The sequence below is a fragment of the Parasteatoda tepidariorum genome, chromosome X2, assembly GCF_043381705.1.
Source record: "Parasteatoda tepidariorum isolate YZ-2023 chromosome X2, CAS_Ptep_4.0, whole genome shotgun sequence".
NCBI classification, from domain to species: domain Eukaryota; kingdom Metazoa; phylum Arthropoda; class Arachnida; order Araneae; family Theridiidae; genus Parasteatoda; species Parasteatoda tepidariorum.
The window spans coordinates 21,452,656-21,471,956 of record NC_092215.1 but is presented as its reverse complement, the minus strand read 5'-3'; the positions used below and the strand labels follow the sequence as shown (position 1 = coordinate 21,471,956).

General features: G+C 30.5%; 1 protein-coding gene across 1 annotated transcript in view; it reads right to left on the bottom strand.

Annotated features, from left to right (window-relative positions):
• The window catches only part of LOC107440367 (pancreatic lipase-related protein 2-like), a 152,227-nt gene extending 133,491 nt beyond the window's left edge, over positions 1-18,736 (bottom strand). Inside the window, exon 1 of the mRNA XM_043048725.2 lies at positions 18,210-18,736. Coding sequence (XP_042904659.1) covers positions 18,210-18,387 — 178 coding nt within the window. The 5' untranslated portion in view covers positions 18,388-18,736. The remainder of the gene's footprint in view (positions 1-18,209) is intronic.
• Between the last annotated feature and the right edge of the window lie 565 nt (positions 18,737-19,301).

Here is a 19,301-nt window from a genome sequence, read left to right as displayed (position 1 = left end):
CAGGGTTCCCGCGGTCCTTGAAAAATTTAAAAAGTGGTAGCAAATTTAGGGTGGAGCTACAATATACTTTTTTATTTTAATAAACTTTTTTATCGTAAAGTGCTGAAATTTTCGTGCATATATATATTTTTTAGAAAACAATTTTTAGTGGTGGCTACACAGAAATAAAAATGTCAAAATTTCTTTTATTTTTATTACCACTTTTTAAAATTCTCAAGGACCGTGGGAACCCTGTAAATGTAATTTCAGTGTCAGTCACCGTTGGTTGACGCGGCCTAAATGGAAAGTCCAGTGTCAGCCACCGATGGCTGACGCGGCGCTCAACGTGTTAAAATGAAAAATACTGAACTAATAGAAATAGAAAAATAATTTCAAAGTGGTGCAAGGTAGCATCTCTGCATTCGTGTGAAACAGCACAGTTCCAAGAACATGCAATATTTAATTTTTAGCTACTGACATAAACGTCAATAACGAGCTCGTTTCTTTCGTTTATATAATGATATTTATTAAAATCAGAAAGTGGTAAATTAAAAACATACTCTTCTATAATTAAGCTTTCTGTGAATACAGGGCTGTCAACTTTCTATGCCTTTTGTAAAAACTTATTCTAGTGGAAGCTAAGTTTTTGCTTTAATGTATTATTTTTTATTAATTCAAACTTATTTCCACACCGCTACATATATAGGACTTAAAAATCCATATGCAACGACTCTTTATTCCAGATTTCTTATAAAGCAACTCCATTGCCTGCTTACCTCATTGCTCAACCAAAACTGTTCAAAAATTCCAGATGAATGGGATAGGGGCCGCTTCGCGGCCCAGGTGCCCAGTAAAATCTAAACACTAGGACTAGGACTAGATTTCTTAATGTCATTTATACCCCATGCCACTCTACCTTTCATGCTTGTCCATGTCACCCTCTCTTCCCCCTATCTCCTTTACTCCTCACTACTCCTCGTCATCGATTGTTACTACCGACGAATCGGTTAATGCCGCTTCACGGCAGCTCACCGAGATTTAAGTGATTTCAACCGTTCTGCAGTTTCAGATCTCTCGTGTGAGGCTTTAACACTTTTGACCGGCAATGCCCAACACCTCCTATAATTGAAAGCCTCTGCCTGGTCTGCAAGTTGATCCGGAACAGACTGCACTCCAATCATATAACCACTTTGAAGGTAAACAAGTTTACGAAAGAGCCATTTAATAGAAAATCTATTAGAAAATCTATTAGGCAGCAAATATATGTCTAAAATTTTTTTAAATTTGTAAATATGATTGGTTTGTCTTATTTATTTGTCTATCACTACAGATTCAATTCTCAAACATATATGATAAATTTCTCTCAATAGCTTTTGCATACCTGCCAACTTTCACTCTTTCCGAGAATGGATTTTCAGAGTGGTTGTAAAACAATAAACGAAAAGCAATCTGACTCAAAAATATATTTATATTTTGATCCCGATGAAATTCGCTTGTGCAAGTATTATTATGCTTTTGTATATTTATTGTAATTATTTATATGTAGTGGTGGTCAAACTCATTTATAATTATCATTTTCAAAAAGTTAATTGTAATAACATGAGTATTGCTACCACTTTAAATATGAAAATAAAATCTTCCGGAAAATCCGGAAGAGTTGGCAGGTATGCTTTTGAGAAAGAATTCGGATTCATGCTCACAACTAGTTCATTTTTTAATTAGTCTGCGCAGACTACTTATGAAAGATAATGTGTAGTGCTTTCTGATGTAGGGGGTAATGCCATGACTGTCATCGGGCCCATTTGTCATAACTTTGGACTTTAACCAAGCCACTTCGGTAAATCCATCGATTTACCAGTTAATCCTAAAATTTACCAGACTTCGAACTTATGCAGTAACATTTATATTACAGTTAGACTAAACAATGATATATTTGTTATAGTTAGAATATATTTTATAGTCTATAATTGATCTTTAAGGGGAGGTGGTGAGGCATATACCATTAACGCTAAAACTGACTTTTTTCGATGTACCTTTCCTCAGTTTCTGAGCAAGATATTGCTTCATTTTTTTCTCTCTAAGTATTTACATATGTATGTGTACACTATTATGGCTAATAATACATATCTTTGACAGTAAATTCTTAAAAATATTAGGAACTGAGAATTTTTAATATCTTCAAAAGTTTCATCGAAAATCTTTTATAACTCAAATATTAATAGTGTTAACGCTGAAACATCATCACAGCATACAACTGATATAATCTCAAATGTCCCCAAAATTTTTAAAAGTTATATCATAAGTAGTTTCTTATAAAAGGCACATCAAAAAAGGTCTTTTTTTGGCAATGTTAAAAAAATATCACTTATCACGTCTCCCCTTAACACGTTGAGCGTCACGCTAATTTTACATGACTTGCCCATCAGGCCACAACGGTAAATAACTACAAACTAAATTTGCAAATATGAGACATTTTTTGCTAGTTTTTTAAAGGTTTAGCATGACATATCTGAAAAAAGTGGTAAATTATATACGCCTACGAATTGTTTAGAAATAGTGGTGGATAAAAACCTAGTAAATTGAATTTATTAAATCAAGAATCACAATAATTAAGTAAATTTTGAATAAATTTTCTGCAATTCCATAAAAGAGTGTAAATTTAACAGTTCTATATCATGTTATACGCTGTCAGCCAGCTGTTTTTCGCGGCCTAAATGTAATTTCAGCGTCAACCACCGGTAGCTGACGCATACCTGCCAACTATCACACCTTCCGAGAATGGATTTTCAGAATGGTTGTAAAACAATAAACGAAAAACAATCTGACTCAAAAATATATTTATATTTTGATCCCATACCTGCCAACTCTTCCGGATTTTCCGGAAGATTTTATTTTCATATTTAAAGTGGTAGTAATTATATACTATTTTTTCTTTTATAATCTTAATTTTTAGATGATATTGATCACCACTATTCTTACAAAAATTAAGCACATATATTAATATGCGTTACTGTCATGGTTGTCAACTTAAGTTTTCTCAAATACTACGTATTTGTTTGCTTAAGATTGAAGTTTAAGTTCCATTTTAATACCTCTGGAAAAAATAATAATGGAAGGGATTAAAAGTTGGCAGGTATGTGATCCTGTTGAAATTCGCTTGCGCAAGGATTATTACGCTTTCATATATTTATTTTAATTATTTATACGTAGTGGTGGTCAAACTCATTTACAATTATCATTATAATTCAAAAAGTTAAATGGAATAAGAGTATTGCTACCACTTTAAATATGAAAATAAAATCTTCCGGAAAATCCGGAAGAGTTGGCAGGTATGCTGACGTGGCCTAAAAGGAAAGTCCAGTGTTACCCACCGATAGCTAACACGGCTCTCAACGTGTTAATATGAAAAATACTGCACTACTAGAGACACAAAAAAAAATTTCAAAGCAGCGCAAGGTGCCATCTCTGCATTTGTGTGAAACAGCACAGTTCCTAGAACATGCTACATTTATTTCCAACCAGGTCGCTTCCAACTCCGATCAAGCTTGTCTCTTTCGTTCATATAATGATATTTATTAAAATCAAAAAGTGGTAAATTGAATACATACTCTTCTACAATTAAGCTTTCTGTGAATACAGGGCTGTCAACTTTCGATATAGACTTTTGGGCTGTGCTTTTTGTAAAAACTTATTCGAGTGGAAGCTAAGTTTATGTTTTAATGTATTATTTTTTATTCATTCAAACTTATTTTCCACACCGCTACATATATATGATTTAAAAATTCATATGCAACGACTCTTTCAGAGATGCCAACTTGTCCCAGACAGGAAATAAATATTTTAAAGTTTTAGTTTATCAATTGTGCAGCGATGTCAACTGCTCCGGAGACGCCAAAGTAATTAAAAAAACTGTAAATAATTGCAAAGTAAGTTTTGCAAATATTTGAGTATTTTTGCTTGCTTATCAAGAAGTATAACATGATATAAGTACATACCTGCCAACTTTTGATCCCTTCCATTATGATTTTTCCCAATGGTAGTAAAATGGAATTAAAATTTCAATTGTACGTAAAAAAAAATACGTTGTATTTGAAAAGCTTCATCTGAAACCTTGTTAGTAACACATATTAACATATATGCTTAAAATTTTTAAGAATAGTGGTGATCACAATAATTTAAAATATAAGTTTATAAAAGAAAAAATTTTATATATTTACTACCACATTAAATATAAAAATAAAATTTTACGCCATATGCGTAAAAATTGGCAGGTATGTAAGTGCTATAAAGTGGTGGATTTTATAAGCCAACAAATTATTTAATATTAGTGGTGGATAAAATTCTTCTAAATTGAACTTATTAAACCAAGAATCATAATTGATAACCTACCACTTTAAAATATATATTTGCTGTCAGGAGCAAGTTGGCATCTCTGATTGTGATTCTTGGTTTAATAAATTCAATTTAGTAGATTTTTATCCACCACTATTTCTAAATAATTCGTATACCTATATAATTCCCCATTTTATAGTAGTTATGTCGTACTACAGAGATGCCAACTGCTCAGGACACGCCGAAATAATTAAAAAAAACGGTAAATAACTACAAACTAAATTTTGCAAATATTTGCCTATTTTTGCTTGCTTTTTCTAAGATCTAGCATTACATTAGCATACCCTCCAACTTATGAGGATTTTGAAAATAATTCTTTCTAGTAGTAGCGAACCAAAGTAGAAATTTTTAAAGCAAATGGATTTCTCATAAAACTTTGATCAGAACTTAAGAATCTAGCCATATGGCCTGCACTTTTATAAGCAATAGTGGACAAGTTACGCTAAAATTAATTTTTTTTAAATATTAAGACATTAATTTTGCTACCGTCAGAAAAGAAGATTTCTGAAAGTACGGAAATTCCGTAGCAGTTGGAGGGTATGCATTAGTACTATAAAGACTTTATAGTACTAATGTAATGCTAGATCTTAATTAATAATCTTAAAGCTAAAACATCATCGCAGCATACAACTGATATAATCTCAAATATCCCCAAAATTTTTTAAAATAATATCATAAGTAGTTTCTTAGAAAAGGTACATCGAAAAAGATCTTCTTTAGCATTATTGATATATGCCCTACCGATACCCCTTAAAATTAAATCTATCTTGTGATTTGTCCTGGGAAATTACATCCTATAAAATTACGAAAAAAAAGTATTAAGAAAAATTCTTTAACTTATTAAAAAATAAGTTTTTATAAGATAAACAGAAAGTTGATCTTTAAAATCCGTGATTTAAACCATAAACACTTTTTTTCTACTCCTTATCTCACTAACAGAAATAAATTAATTCAAACTGTTGAAATCTTATTTTTATCTTTTATCTTTTGTTAAAAATAAGATACTAAATTCATTGTCCTCAATATTTGCTTTCTGCGAAGATTTTTCCCACTTCCGGCTTCTTTCTCATTCAATATTATGCGCGAAGCAGGTTATTAGTGACATGTAAACTTTTATTCCGTTATATTTGGAACTAACACGTGTTATGATGAAACTGAAAGTATAAAATCAGGAAATACTTCCCCATAGGATATTGACCAATTCATTCCTCTTTTGTTTAAATCTTATTCATTTATTTGGGGTTAAAACTCTGGATGAGTGACATCCGAAATGAAAGTTGATCGAGTTTTTGAGGAATTTTAAGTTTTCATTCTTTTTTTTTCATTTCATGATTAGAATATGATCGTTGATTTCCTTGAAACGTTAACTATTGAAGTTAAATTTTGAATAAATTCAATTTTTTTTCTTTTTTATTATGAAGTTAACCTTTTTTATTATGAAATATAAAATAAATATCAAATTTTCAAAATTATCAAATTTTCCAAAGATGTTCAGGTGTATGGTCCCGATATCTTTTAAAATATATTTTGGAAACTAATAAAGTACCTTCCTGAAAGAGTTTTAAAATTAGAGTTAATTTAAGAGTTTTAAAATTAAGGAAAAAATTTTAATTCATCGTAGTTACATATATGTTTCACAAAAAGTAATTTCGGTAAAATATAATATTTAACACGAAGGAATATTACAATAATTTAGAAATTCTTCACTTTAGCGTTTAGCGGTTTGATGGCAGGAAGCAGTTCTTAAACTAATGCACTTTAAATAAATAAATAAAAACTAATAATAGCCAATAGTGGTAGTAACAAACATATTAAAAATAAAAAATATCACCATGCATTTTACATAAATATCACATAAAATATATAAATATCAATCAGAGATGCTAACTTGCTCCAGAGAGCAAATATATATTTTAAAGTGGTAGTTTATCAATTGTGATTCTTGTTTTAATAAATTCATTTTAGTAGATTTTTCTCCACCGCTATTTAAAAATAATTCGTAGGCCTATATTATTCACCACTTTATAGTACTCATGTCATGCTATACCTTTTAAAAAGCAATTGAAAATAATCAAATGTTTGCAAAATTTACTTCGTAGTTATTTACCGTTTTTTTAATTATTTTGGCGTGTCCGGAGCAGTTGGCATCTCTGATCAATTATATTATATAAAAATATCACTATAAGTATGCAATATAGTCGTCTTTATTGTTTATATATTATAGTGTCGAAAACAATTATGAAGCAAATTAATTGCGTCGAAATCGATTAAAAAAACATTACATTTGCTGTCTTTAAATATTCTAGACAAATCACTTGTTAAATTGGGCATTTATGCATTTATTAAGCTTCAATAATATTTACTTTTACCACAGTACTATAAATAATATGTGATTAAAGAATTAGATTTAAAACGGGTCCATATTATCCCCATGGCAGAAGGTTACTGTTAACTTAAGCTTTATTGAAAGAATTAAAAAAAAAAGGCACGAAATATTTTCTAAAAAAAGATTATTAAAAAGTATGCACCCAAATCAGCTTACCTAACATTTAAAGTAACGACAAATGTAAAAATGTTAACAAAAAAAATAGTAAATCATTCCAAAATAAAGACTAGTAAGATTCTTAAGCAAGTTTTATTAAAATTGATCCTATTAGCCACCCTCTCTTCCATTACTTTTGCTTTAATTTTCATCTCGGAATCTAGATTCTAATACATGTATTCATTTATTTATTCCATTTTTTTCAGTCAGTCAAGTCAATCATTTTGATTGATTTTATTTTTGTTTTACATTTAATAAAAAAAAATCACAAAATTATATGGATATTACATCATGGCTTGACATCGTGATTCTTCTGTTATTCAAATAAAAATTATACTTTTTTTAAAAAAAAGAAAGTTTCTGTGGGCTGTATTAACCTGGGAAATAATTTGAACTTCTTTTGAATCAAAACAGGAGGTCATAAGTTGAAGTCTAGGTCGGGTCAAAGATCAGTCGTGAGCACCAATGTAGTTGGTGTAGTTTTGCTAGTTGTAACACACTGAAACATGTTATGCACCTGAAGTTTTACGATTAGAAACGATCATTTGGAATAGAAGTAATCTAGAGTAGTCTAATTTTTTTTTCTTGAAAATTATTAGTTATAGCTTTTTAAGTAGAACAAAACCAAGTAGCCAAACAAAGTAATGTTCTAATATTCACGATAGTGACACAAGGACCACAATAGTGTAAATCTATGTAAAAAATGCTGTATCCTAACAATTGCGTAATAAATTTATTAATAAGCAGGATGAAATATGTTCTCATATTTTATTTTTCACTTTTTAGTTTCATTTAAAATTACACAAGCATAATCAGAAGTAATCTGAATTATCCATGTTTAAATCAAAGTGTAAACAAAAACAATTCTGCTGTGCTAATAGTTTACCTGCCGGACTAGTTAGCACAAAAGAAAAAATGCTTTTATAAAAAAATGTTGCAGCAAGTTTACATACGAATGAAATAGAATCGTTAAAAAATGCGGCAACTGCTTGATTTTCGAATGTCATTCATATTTTTTGAACTATATAGGTTTAGTGTAGTTAACAATGTACAGTGAGCCGACAAAAAAGTCTCTTTAAATAACTTTTGATAAAAGATCAGATCTTAACGTTTTTTTTATTTTTTTTTATTTCCAATGAGCTGCACAATCGGTCTTGCCGATGAGCAGACCTAGTGCGTTCTCCAGAGGGTGTATCCACTCTTTCAGGGCCACCACAATGGGTGAAATACCGTTGGCCATGTTAATTTGGACGTCCAGTAACTGCCACACTAGATGGCAGCACCGAGACTCTATTTGGATGCTAAAGTGCAATAGGAATTTAATTTTGCCGGAAATGCCAAGAGCCAATAAGGCACTCCAGGGATCTTTTACATGTCGCATAATCATACGACATGGCCGCTGAGGATTTTCTGCATCCCGAAAATCCGGTGTCTGGGCCGGGGATCGAACCCGCAGACTTGGGCTCAGAAAGCCGACGACAAACCAACTGGATCATAACGTTCTATTACTCATTTTTAATGGTTCGAAGGGGAGACCTCAAAAATGCTAAATAATTAGTGCGGAAGATAAATCAGAAGACACAAAGAAATATTTATTTTCTTTGAATTAATGTACCTTTTTTTAACCAATTCAGATTTCTGACCCCCAAAATATATAAATATACGACTTCTTTAAAATTTGATTTTCAGGAACTATTCGACCAATTCCGCTCAAATTTCGAATTTTGCCATGTAAAAATACATACTTTAAAATGATGGAAAAAATTGTATACCTTACAATTCAGAACATTTCGACTATTATTTAATAAAATAATAAATATTTACTAAAATTTCCTTTTGGGGGGGAATTATCTCTGTGTAAACGAATTTTATAACTGACTGCAAAAACTTTTCTATTCGCTTAAGAAGATCACGATATATGGCGAAATACAAAAGAAATAAAATTAACAATAAGGGGTTCGAACTTAGGATCGCTCTCCTGACCAAACTATGTCGACCATATTTCCAGATTGGGGCCACCCTCTATATTTTGGGGATCGGAAAGCCAAGTCCGTTAAAAAAAAGGTGTGTTTATTCATCGAAAGTACTTTTTTGCGTTTGTTTTTGTAACTTAACACTAGGCTTACGGGACACGTCATTTTGACGGATTTCGACTTTTGTAAGGAAAATTATAAAACTCGTTTGAATTTTTTTTTATCTCTTGTAATGACTTTTAACCATTGATCGAAGTAAATATATATTAAATGCTATTTACCTCAAAAGCGTTGAAATATTGAAATTCTCTATGTGGTATACCTATTTCTACGGATATGCGTCAATTTGACGCGATCATAATTTAGACAAAAGTTTAAGTAAACAAGCAATTATCACATCAATAATAAATAGGAATGTACCGACAATACTTCGATTCGTTATCTCAAATAAAACAAGTGATAAACAACTGTTGCCGATAAGCAATAATAGAAAGAACAAACGCAGAATGTCAATTGATGTCAGAGTGTCAGATTTTGAAGGTTTCAGTTGCTTAGTTCGAGTATTGAAACATAAAATACTAGAATATTTCATAAATATATATCTCATATCTTCATTTTTTTTCTTATAGTATACATATACATTGGTTCCTAAGTGCAGAGATGCCAACTGCTCCGGACACGCGAAAATAATTAAAAAAATGGTAAATAACAACTAAGCAAATTTTGAAATATGAAGTGGTGAATTATGTAGGCCTACGAATTATTTAGAAATAGTGGTGGATAAAAATCTACTAAATTGAATTTATTAAATTAAGAATCACAATTCTTTCATACGTCAAATTGACGTGTGTCCATAGAGATAGGTATATAAGAAACGTCCGTAAGCCTAGTGTTAAAATATCGTCCGCACTAATTAGCTTTAAAAATTACAAATATAATTATCTCAATAATATTTATGTAATTAGAATTATTTAATTATAATTATTTTAAAAAAGTAAAAAAATGTGACAAATTCTGCTCATTATGTCTTTTTTCAATATGAAATTTGAATACTAAATAAGTATTTTTCACTATTATAAAAATTAGTATAAGATAATCATAGTTTATATGTAGGGATACATTAATAACCCTTGAATTAATCGATAAAAGAAAATCAGGGATAAATAAACAGTTGTTCCCTTAGCGAGAGCTTTGGCATCTAATGGCATTACCATATAATATTGAAGTTACTATATGTTACTAGAATAAAAAGCTATACATTACACAGAACTGGAAAATTGTTATCATTATATATATTCCACCTAATAAAATTATTACACAATATTGAAGCTACTATATGTTTCTAGAATAAAAAACTATACATTACACAGAATTAGAAAATTACTATCATTATTTATATTGCACTTAATAGAATTACCATATAATATTGAAGTTACTATAAGTTACTAGAATAAAATTGTTTTTAATCTACCACATTTTGAATTTGAATAACTCTCTTATAAATGGAGACACGAAAAGAAATTTACGAAATTCTTATCTCTCCAATTGTCATTTTTTTAGAAGATCGGGGGCTAATTTTAAGCCCCTGAATAGTATTTTAATTCAATTGCCGTGCATATCCTCTAAGTACTGCAGTTTCAGAAATCTACCTGCCTAGTGGGAGTAATATTAATTTTTTTTTAATTTTAATGAATTAGATTTTTAAAAAAAAATGTCTGCAACTTTTTATAAATAGTTTAAAAAGGCATAAAATGTCCCATAAACAAATGGACACGTTAAGTTCTAATAAAATTTTAAAAAATTTCTATTTTTAAAAAAAATCTGCTTGGAGCCTTTACCACTGGAAAAAGTAATTTTCAAGTACAGAAGGGAATAAGTCAGTCCCTCCAACTGGTGTAAATGCACATACCTGCCAACTTTCACGCATTTGGCCTAAAATTTCATTTCTATATTTAAAGTGGTAATAAAATATATGTTTTCTATATATTTCTTGCATTTATAAACTTAATTTATAACATTTTTAATCCACTACTATTTTTAAAAAAACTAGGCATATATATTAATATGTAATACCATTGTAATAATCAGCATAAGTTTGTTCAAATTACAGCAAATGTTATTGCCTAAAATTGCATTTTAAATTTCATTTTACTACCACTGGGGGAAATCATCCTTGAAAGGATTAAAAGTTGGCAGGTATGAATGCACTCCTATGGCAAGAAAACTGCTTTCGTATGAAAAAATATGTGATAGTTTTTAATTCACTCAAGTGAATACTTTAGTATTCCCCCTAGTATGTCCCCTCTTCTCTGCTACATAGAAAGTGGTAGGTAGAAGACGATAAACACATTTAAATTTATGAAACGATATGTTAATTTCTTTTTTTTTTGCCTTAATTACTATATTCAATGGAATATATATGTATATATATGTATATAAACCTACAAGTTTTTTTATATATATAAACCTGTGCATTGAGACAAAAGATAAAGTAAATAAAAGCTATCATTTTGGAGAAAAAAATCTGCAGCGTTTCGAACAAAACTTTCTTTTTTCACATTTTGAATCCCCTCACGTGAAATAGGTAAGATCATGTAGGGAAAAGTAGGCTAAAACCAGGGATAAAATTCCACGGCCTTTTTGAATTAAGCTCTTTGACCTGAGAAACTATCAGATTTAATTTGGATATTCATTGTTCAGTTCTGCCAACGCCTCCTATAACTGAAAGCCTCCACACGGTTACTTATGGGTAGTCCGATCAGACCACTGTGAAGGATATCCACTTTCCGAACGAGACATTTAATACAGAATATAGTTAAAGTAAGAAAGTGGTAGCAAATATATGACTAAAAATTTATTTTATTTATGAATATTATTGGTTTGCCTTATTCACTTGTCAACCACTACAGATTCAATTCTCAAATATATAAGATAAATTTCTCTCAATTACTTTTATAAAAGGTTTTGGGTTCATGCGGACAACTGGTTCACTTTTAAAACAGTCTGCGCGGACTACTTATAAAAGACAGTGTGGAGGTTTATTGATGTAGGAGGTGATGGTTCTGCACAATATATCATTCTTGAAAAAGTCAAAAAAACTTTTTAATAAATAATTTGTCACTAGAAAAAGTCAAATCTCCTGATCTTTCCCAACTATTGATGTGAGAACGGGAGCATATGTTATGGGAAATTCAGAAATACCAGAATTTCAGTGAAAAGATCGCAAAAATTTTTATTTCATAAGACAATTTAAGAAAGTTACATACGAAATTCACATGTGAAGTTATTATCCTCTCTTCTAGTGAAGTAATTAAGGTATCCGACAAGGTAAAAATCGGTAATTTTGTCGAAAATTATTAAACTACTTATGGTAGCTAGTATGGTAATTAAACTACTTATGAAAGACCGTGTGGAGGCTTCTTTATGTAGGAGGTGATGGTCCAGATGCCAACTTGTACGGTCGTTGAGAAATAATTTTCTCACCTGTAGCAACATTAGAGTTTTGGCGTATTAAATCATGAAACTTAAGTTTCAAAAATTTTTTTTAAGCTACCATGACAAATACAAAATTTAAAAAAGACCCATTCAAGGCTGAAATCCCATACATATGAAGACGGAAAAGAGCAAAAATTGGTACGAAATGCATTTCGTTCTAGCATTTTTTTCGCGAATAATTAAATTCCAGTATCTACCGAGATTTTTTTACAAGTATATCATAAATATACAACTGCTTTTTTTTTTNAATAAAATTTTAAAAAATTTCTATTTTTAAAAAAAATCTACTTGGAGCCTTTACCACTGGAAAAAGTAATTTTCAAGTACAGAAGGGAATAAGTCAGTCCCTCCAACTGGTGTAAATGCACATACCTGCCAATTTCCTCCATTTGGCCTAAAATTTCATTTCTATATTTAAAGTGGTAATAAAATATATGTTTTCTATATATTTCTTGCATTTATAAACTTAATTTATAACATTTTTAATCCACCACTATTTTTAAAAAAACTAAGCATATATATTAATATGTAATACTATTGTAGCATACCTGCCAAATTTTACGCATTTGGCGTAAAATTTTATTTTTATATTTAAAGTGGTAGTAAATATATACTATTTTTTAATTTATAAACTAAATTTTCAAATGATTTTCATCACCACTATTCTTAAAAAAATTGAGCATATATATTAATATGTGTTACTATCACGGTACGCAACTTAAGCTTTTTCAAATACAACGTATTTTTTTGCTTAAAATTGAAATTTTTAATCCATTTTAATACCACTGGGAAAAATCATAATGGAAGGGATTAAAAGTTGGCAGGTATGTTGTAGTAATCCGCATAAGTTTGTTCAAATTACAGCAAATGTTACTGCCTAAAATTGCATTTTAAATTTAAATTTACTACCACTGGGGGTGTCCTTGAAAGGATTAAAAGTTGGCAGGTATGAATGCACTCCAGTGGCAAGAAAACTGCTTTCGTATGAAAAAATATGTGATAGTTAATTCAATCAGTGAATACTTTAGTATTCCCCCTAGTATGCCCCCTCTTCTCTGCTACATAGAAAGTGGTAGGCAGAAAACGATAAACACAATTAAATTTATGAAACGATATGTTAATTTCTTTTTTTTTTCGCCTTAATTACTATATTCAATGGAAAAACAATCGTATATGTATCTATATAAACCTACAAGTTTTTTTATATATATAAACCTGTGCATTGAGACAAAAGATAAAGTAAATAAAAACTATCATTTTGGAAAATAAATCTGCAGCGTTTCGAACAAAACTTTCTTTTTTCACATTTTGAATCCCCTCACATGAAATAGGCAAGATCATGCAGGGAAAAGTAAGCTAAGACCAGGGATAAAATTCCACGACCTTTTTGAATCAAGCTCTTTGACCTGAGAAACTATCAGATTTAATTTGGATATTCATTGTTCTGTTCTGCCAACGCCTCCTATAACTGAAAGCCTTCACACGGTTTTTTATGGGTAGTCCGATCAGATCACTGTGAAGGATATCCACTTACCGAACGAGACATTTAATACAGAATATAGTTAAAGTAAGAAAGTGGTAGCAAATATATGACTAAAAATCTATTTTATTTATGAATATTATTGGTTTGCCTTATTCACTTGTCAACCACTACAGATTCAATTCTCAAATATATAAGATAAATTTCTCTCAATTACTTTTATAAAAGGTTTTGGGTTCATGCGCACAACTGGTTCACTTTTTAAAACAGTCTGTGCGGACTACTTATAAAAAACCGTGTGGAGGCTTCTTGATGTAGGAGGTGATGGTTCTGCACAATATATCATTCTTGAAAAAGTCAAAAAAAGCTTTTTAATAAATAATTTGTCTCTAGAAAAAGTCAAATCACCCGATCTTACCCAACTATTGATGTGAGACCGGGAGCAAAGATCGCAAAAATTTTTATTTCATAAGACAATTTAAGAAAGTTACATACGAAATTCACATGTGAAGTTATTATCCCCTCTTCTAGTGAAGTAATGAAGGTATCCTACAAGGTAAAAATAGGTAATTTTGTCGAAAAAAATTTTTTTTCTTTTTGTTATTATTACTACCCATATTTGAACTTTAATCCATAAGCTTTACAAAATTCTTTAAAATTTCGAACTCCGATTTTGAGAAATAAAGTTTCAACTTCTTTTTTATCTGATTTACAAAACCGATTTTTTTTCGTTATTATTATCCATATTTGAGCTTTACTTCATTATCTTCCAAAAATTCTTTACAATTTTGATATCCGATTTTTAGAAATAAAATTGCAGTTTTCTTGTGAGCTGAGAGACGATACCGAAACCAGAAGTAATCTCAAGCAGTTAAAATGTTTTTTTTGTTCCTGCTTGAGTATTGTAACCCTTATTTATTTGAATAAATTATATTTTTAGACAAATAAAATTCCTTTTTAAATTTAATTTTCAAATTATAAATTTTTTTGCTCTCGGAATCTTCTTACTTTTTAGAATTTTCTTGCATTTTAAATGCATTTCCTGAAGAACGCTGATTTTGAGAAAATTTCTATACAGTAACAAACATTAAAAAAAAAGTTTTTTATATAATTCTTCGCTTGTAAATTTTGTGCAATGTTAGAGATGTTTCAAACTAAAGGTGAAGCGCTAAGTGCTATGTCTAAGCTGAGGTTTATGCTTGAATGTGTTATTTTTATTAAGCTTTAGCTAAAAACATTTAGAATTTTTTATTAAAAATTAAATATTAAACAATGTATTTAATTCTATTTCACTGTTTCTTTTTTCTTAAATTTTATTTAAAGATGTTAGTTTATAACACATGTAATCATATTATTCATCTAGAAAAATATTATTTTGAAATTTATACATTGCATTTTGTTATCCATCGTGGGTTACCCATCATCAGTTAGGATAACATGAAAAATTTGTAGTTTTTAATCTCGAAATTGCTCTTATTTGAAGAAAGAAAAAACTCTTATTTGAAGAAAAAAATCTTATAACTTTTAAAACTTTTCTTTAAATTTATAATTTTAGGTCCCCTGCTTACCAAACTTAAAATTGAAATTTTAATAGAGCACTTAAAAAAAAACTTAAGGAAACCCTGTCGAATAACTTAACCTCTTCTTCCACTCTTCATCAGCAAACCATTTTCAATATGGAATATTTTTTTCCTTCGTTTCATTTAGTTATTTATTATTTTTATTTTTTTAAAGTTAGAAAGTACATAATTACAATGTAAACAATAAACAACTGATTTGTTTTTCTCGTTTTCATCGCCATGAAGCATCAGTCAAAAATTTACGTTTTTGATAAACTGTTTCGTAATATTAGTTCCTCACACACTTCTCTTTTTTCAGGCCATTTTGTTCTGATAAAACAATTTTTTTTAAGTGTTCGTTTTTATTTTCTTTATCCCGATTATCCAGATCGGTTTTATAAGATCATAATAGTACCCGATCATATGTCATCTTGTCGTACCCAGTCTTGTCCATAGAGCAAACGTTATAGAAACGAAACAAAACCATACAACTACTAGACAAAATCCTTATTGTTTGTTACAGTGTGAATCGCTAGTAAATGTATAATAAGCTATTCTAAATCATGTTTATAGCAGTAGTTGTAACTCACTTACGTCTCACTACAGCTGCACAATAGGCTATTGCATCCCCTCCTACAACAGAAAGCCTCCACACGGTTTTTTACAAATAGTCTGCGCAGACTAATTAAAAAGTAAACTGGTTGCACCCATGAACCCAAATTCTCTTTAAAAAGTGACTGAGAGAAATTTATCATATATATTTGAGAATTGAATCTGTAGTGGTAGACAAATAAATTAGACAAACCAATCATATTCATAAATTAAAAAATTTTTAGACAAATATTTGCTACCACTTTCTTATTTTTACTATATTTTCTATTAAAGGGCTCTTTCGTAAACTGGTTTACCTTCATAGTGGTCTGATCGGACTACCCGTAAAAAACCGTGTGGAGGCTTTCAGTTGTAGGAGGCATTGGCTATTGTCGATCGTCTGGGAAAAATCCCTAAGCATAAACCGAAGACTTGTAATCACAATTTTGATCCTCTGCAGAGGGGATGGCACCTCCGCTTCGGTAGCATGTCGACGAAGTAAAGCACTTCACTGTGGAACAGTTTAACAAGGACCAATACCACAGATCCTTGGACCCTACGCAGACTGATTCAAGTGGCCACCCACCCACACACTACTGTCAGTGATGCCTGATTTCGGTGATCTGCTATCCAGGGTTGGTGATCTTCCACACATCGCACTGATCACAGGAACTTCTTAGAGATACATCCAGGCGGGATTCGAACCCGCAACTTGAATCAGTTTGATGCTTATTGCACACTACTGAGTGCTTGGTGAACCCGTGAGCCCACTTGGCAAAAAAGCTCCAAAACACTACCAACGTTCAATAACCAAACCGTGGTGGCTCAGGAGATAGAGTGTTCGCTTTCCAATAAAGTGAACCGGCTTCGAATCCCAGCTATGGCTGATCAATACGAATTTCGGACCCAGCTCCCACCGACAACAGTGCTGACGTAGAATATCCTCAGTAGTAGACATACAGTGGGTTAGAATCCCTTTGCCATCACACTAACCATGGAAGTTTTTCTTGGTTTTCCTCTCCATTTAACGTAAAAGTGGGTTAGTTCCCTCAACAAGTCTTCCACGAAGGCAATTTTCTCACAATACTTAATCCAGTAGTTCCCTTGTCTTCTGGATTAGGTTCAAAATTACAGGGCTACGGAGGGGAACATGAGTAGTTGTAAATCCAAAATTGGGTCAGCTATTCAGCGACGGACGGTTATTAAATATAAAATATTCGCAAATCTTTAATTTCACCAGCACTTTAAAGTATCAATGCATGGTTTTCAGATATCTTACATTAGAGTTCGAATTATTCATCTTGTGGCATTTAAATACATTTTATCACATTTATTAAATTTAAATCGAATACTAAAGCATGATTTTATCTATCCTTAAAGATATTATTCTTTAAAAACCTAAGAATTTGCAGCTCTGGTAATATTTTAATAAATAAGAATTAAAGAATTTACTGTTTTATCTAACATCATATTTTAAACAGATAAATAAATTCTTACTTTCTTTAATATAAAATTTCATGAAATTTATATTGTTTTTTTAAAATGTTCGCTTTTGTTTAATATCGCTGAAAAAATATTTCGCTAAAACATCAAATGGAATATGTGCATATTAAAATGTTAATTGAGACACGTTCTTGGAACGCAATTATTAAAATTTCGAATTGCAGCCATTTTTTTTTTAAAAAAAATTACATTTTTACGGAATATAAGAAAAGAGATTTTTTTTGCGAATATTGAGTGTTAATTTATAATGAGAGTTATATTAATAATGTTATATTAATTAATAGCTATATTAATTAATAGTTATATTAATAATGAGAGCTAATTTATGGTTTCATTTATTTTATTTTTAATTTTTTTCTCATAAAATTTTAATGAATATAAAAACATCATTAATATCATAAATTAAATCGTATGAAAAATAACTTTAAACGAATAAAAAATATGACACTTTAAACTTATTTTAATTTTTTCTCTTATCAAAAATTTTAAATTCGCTTGATGTTTATCAGTTTAAACAAAATATGTATCACTCAAATGTATAAAATAAATTAAACATGCAGCATTTTTCGTTCGTACAAAAAAAAAAAACTACTCACGTTTTGTATGATGCCAAAGTCCCTTATCACTAACATGTATAAAATAAACTAAACATGCAGCATTTTAATTTCGTACAATTAAAAAAAAAAACTACTCACGTTTTGTATGATGCCAAAGTCCTTCTTGGCATGGACCAATACCGCCAATATCATGAACAAGATCAAAGTCCTCATAGCCGGCATAATACTCGCCATACTCACCGGCGAGGGCATCGGACCAAAACATCCAACCCGCGAGCAATATCACTCCCAACAACATCTTCCGTTCCTCCATCATCGAAGAGGTGACCACGTTCTTATCAATCTTTAGCTGAGAAAACCATAACTAAGTGTTACGCGACGGTGACCAAGGAACTCAATGCCATCTTAACAGGGACATCATGCCGCACGAAGGTTAAAACTCGCCCTTTTAACACTCTCTTCTTCTAATACAATATTTTGTGAAGGAAAAAAAGTAAAAGAAATTATTTCTCGATTCACGCAATCTGGTTTGTCGTTTCCGCCTCTTAGATACTTTCTCTGGGCCTGACCTACTGCACTCTTTTTGGTTTTTAGGCCCCAGGCAGGCCATCTCTTGATGATTTTTTTTTTCGGACTTAGAATCTGCCGGATATTATTATGAGTAGAAAGCTGTTAAAGAGAAAAGTGCTTTTACTTCATTAGAGATTGATAAGATGTGCTTAGTTTATCTCTAATCCAGTGATTACAAGGATACAAGGAAGCGGATTTTGCTTTTTTTTTCTGTGATGTAATTGTTAAGTGTAATTCTTCGAAGTAAATGAGGATAAATGTAAATTGGAAAAGTTTACTTTATGCACGGAATTACTGATAATGGGAATGATGAGAACAGGAATCAGATAAATTATTGCATCTAGCCCATTAACAGAAAATGTTTTATATTGCATACCGAGTAAAGAGTGACTATTATAATAATTGTGATAGTTCATTAATTGTTTTGTAAAGTAAAATGATTATTTCTTTATGGTAGAGTCACTTGAATTGTTAAAAAAATTATATTTTTTCAGATGTAACCCAATAATTCTTGCTACTCCATAATGTATATAACGGAATCGAAATAACAACCAAATTTGTTTAATTTTAAAACGGGGACACCCAACGCCTCCTACAACTGAAAGTCTCCACACGGTTTTTAAGTTAGTTCAATCAGACCACTACGAATGTAAACCAGTT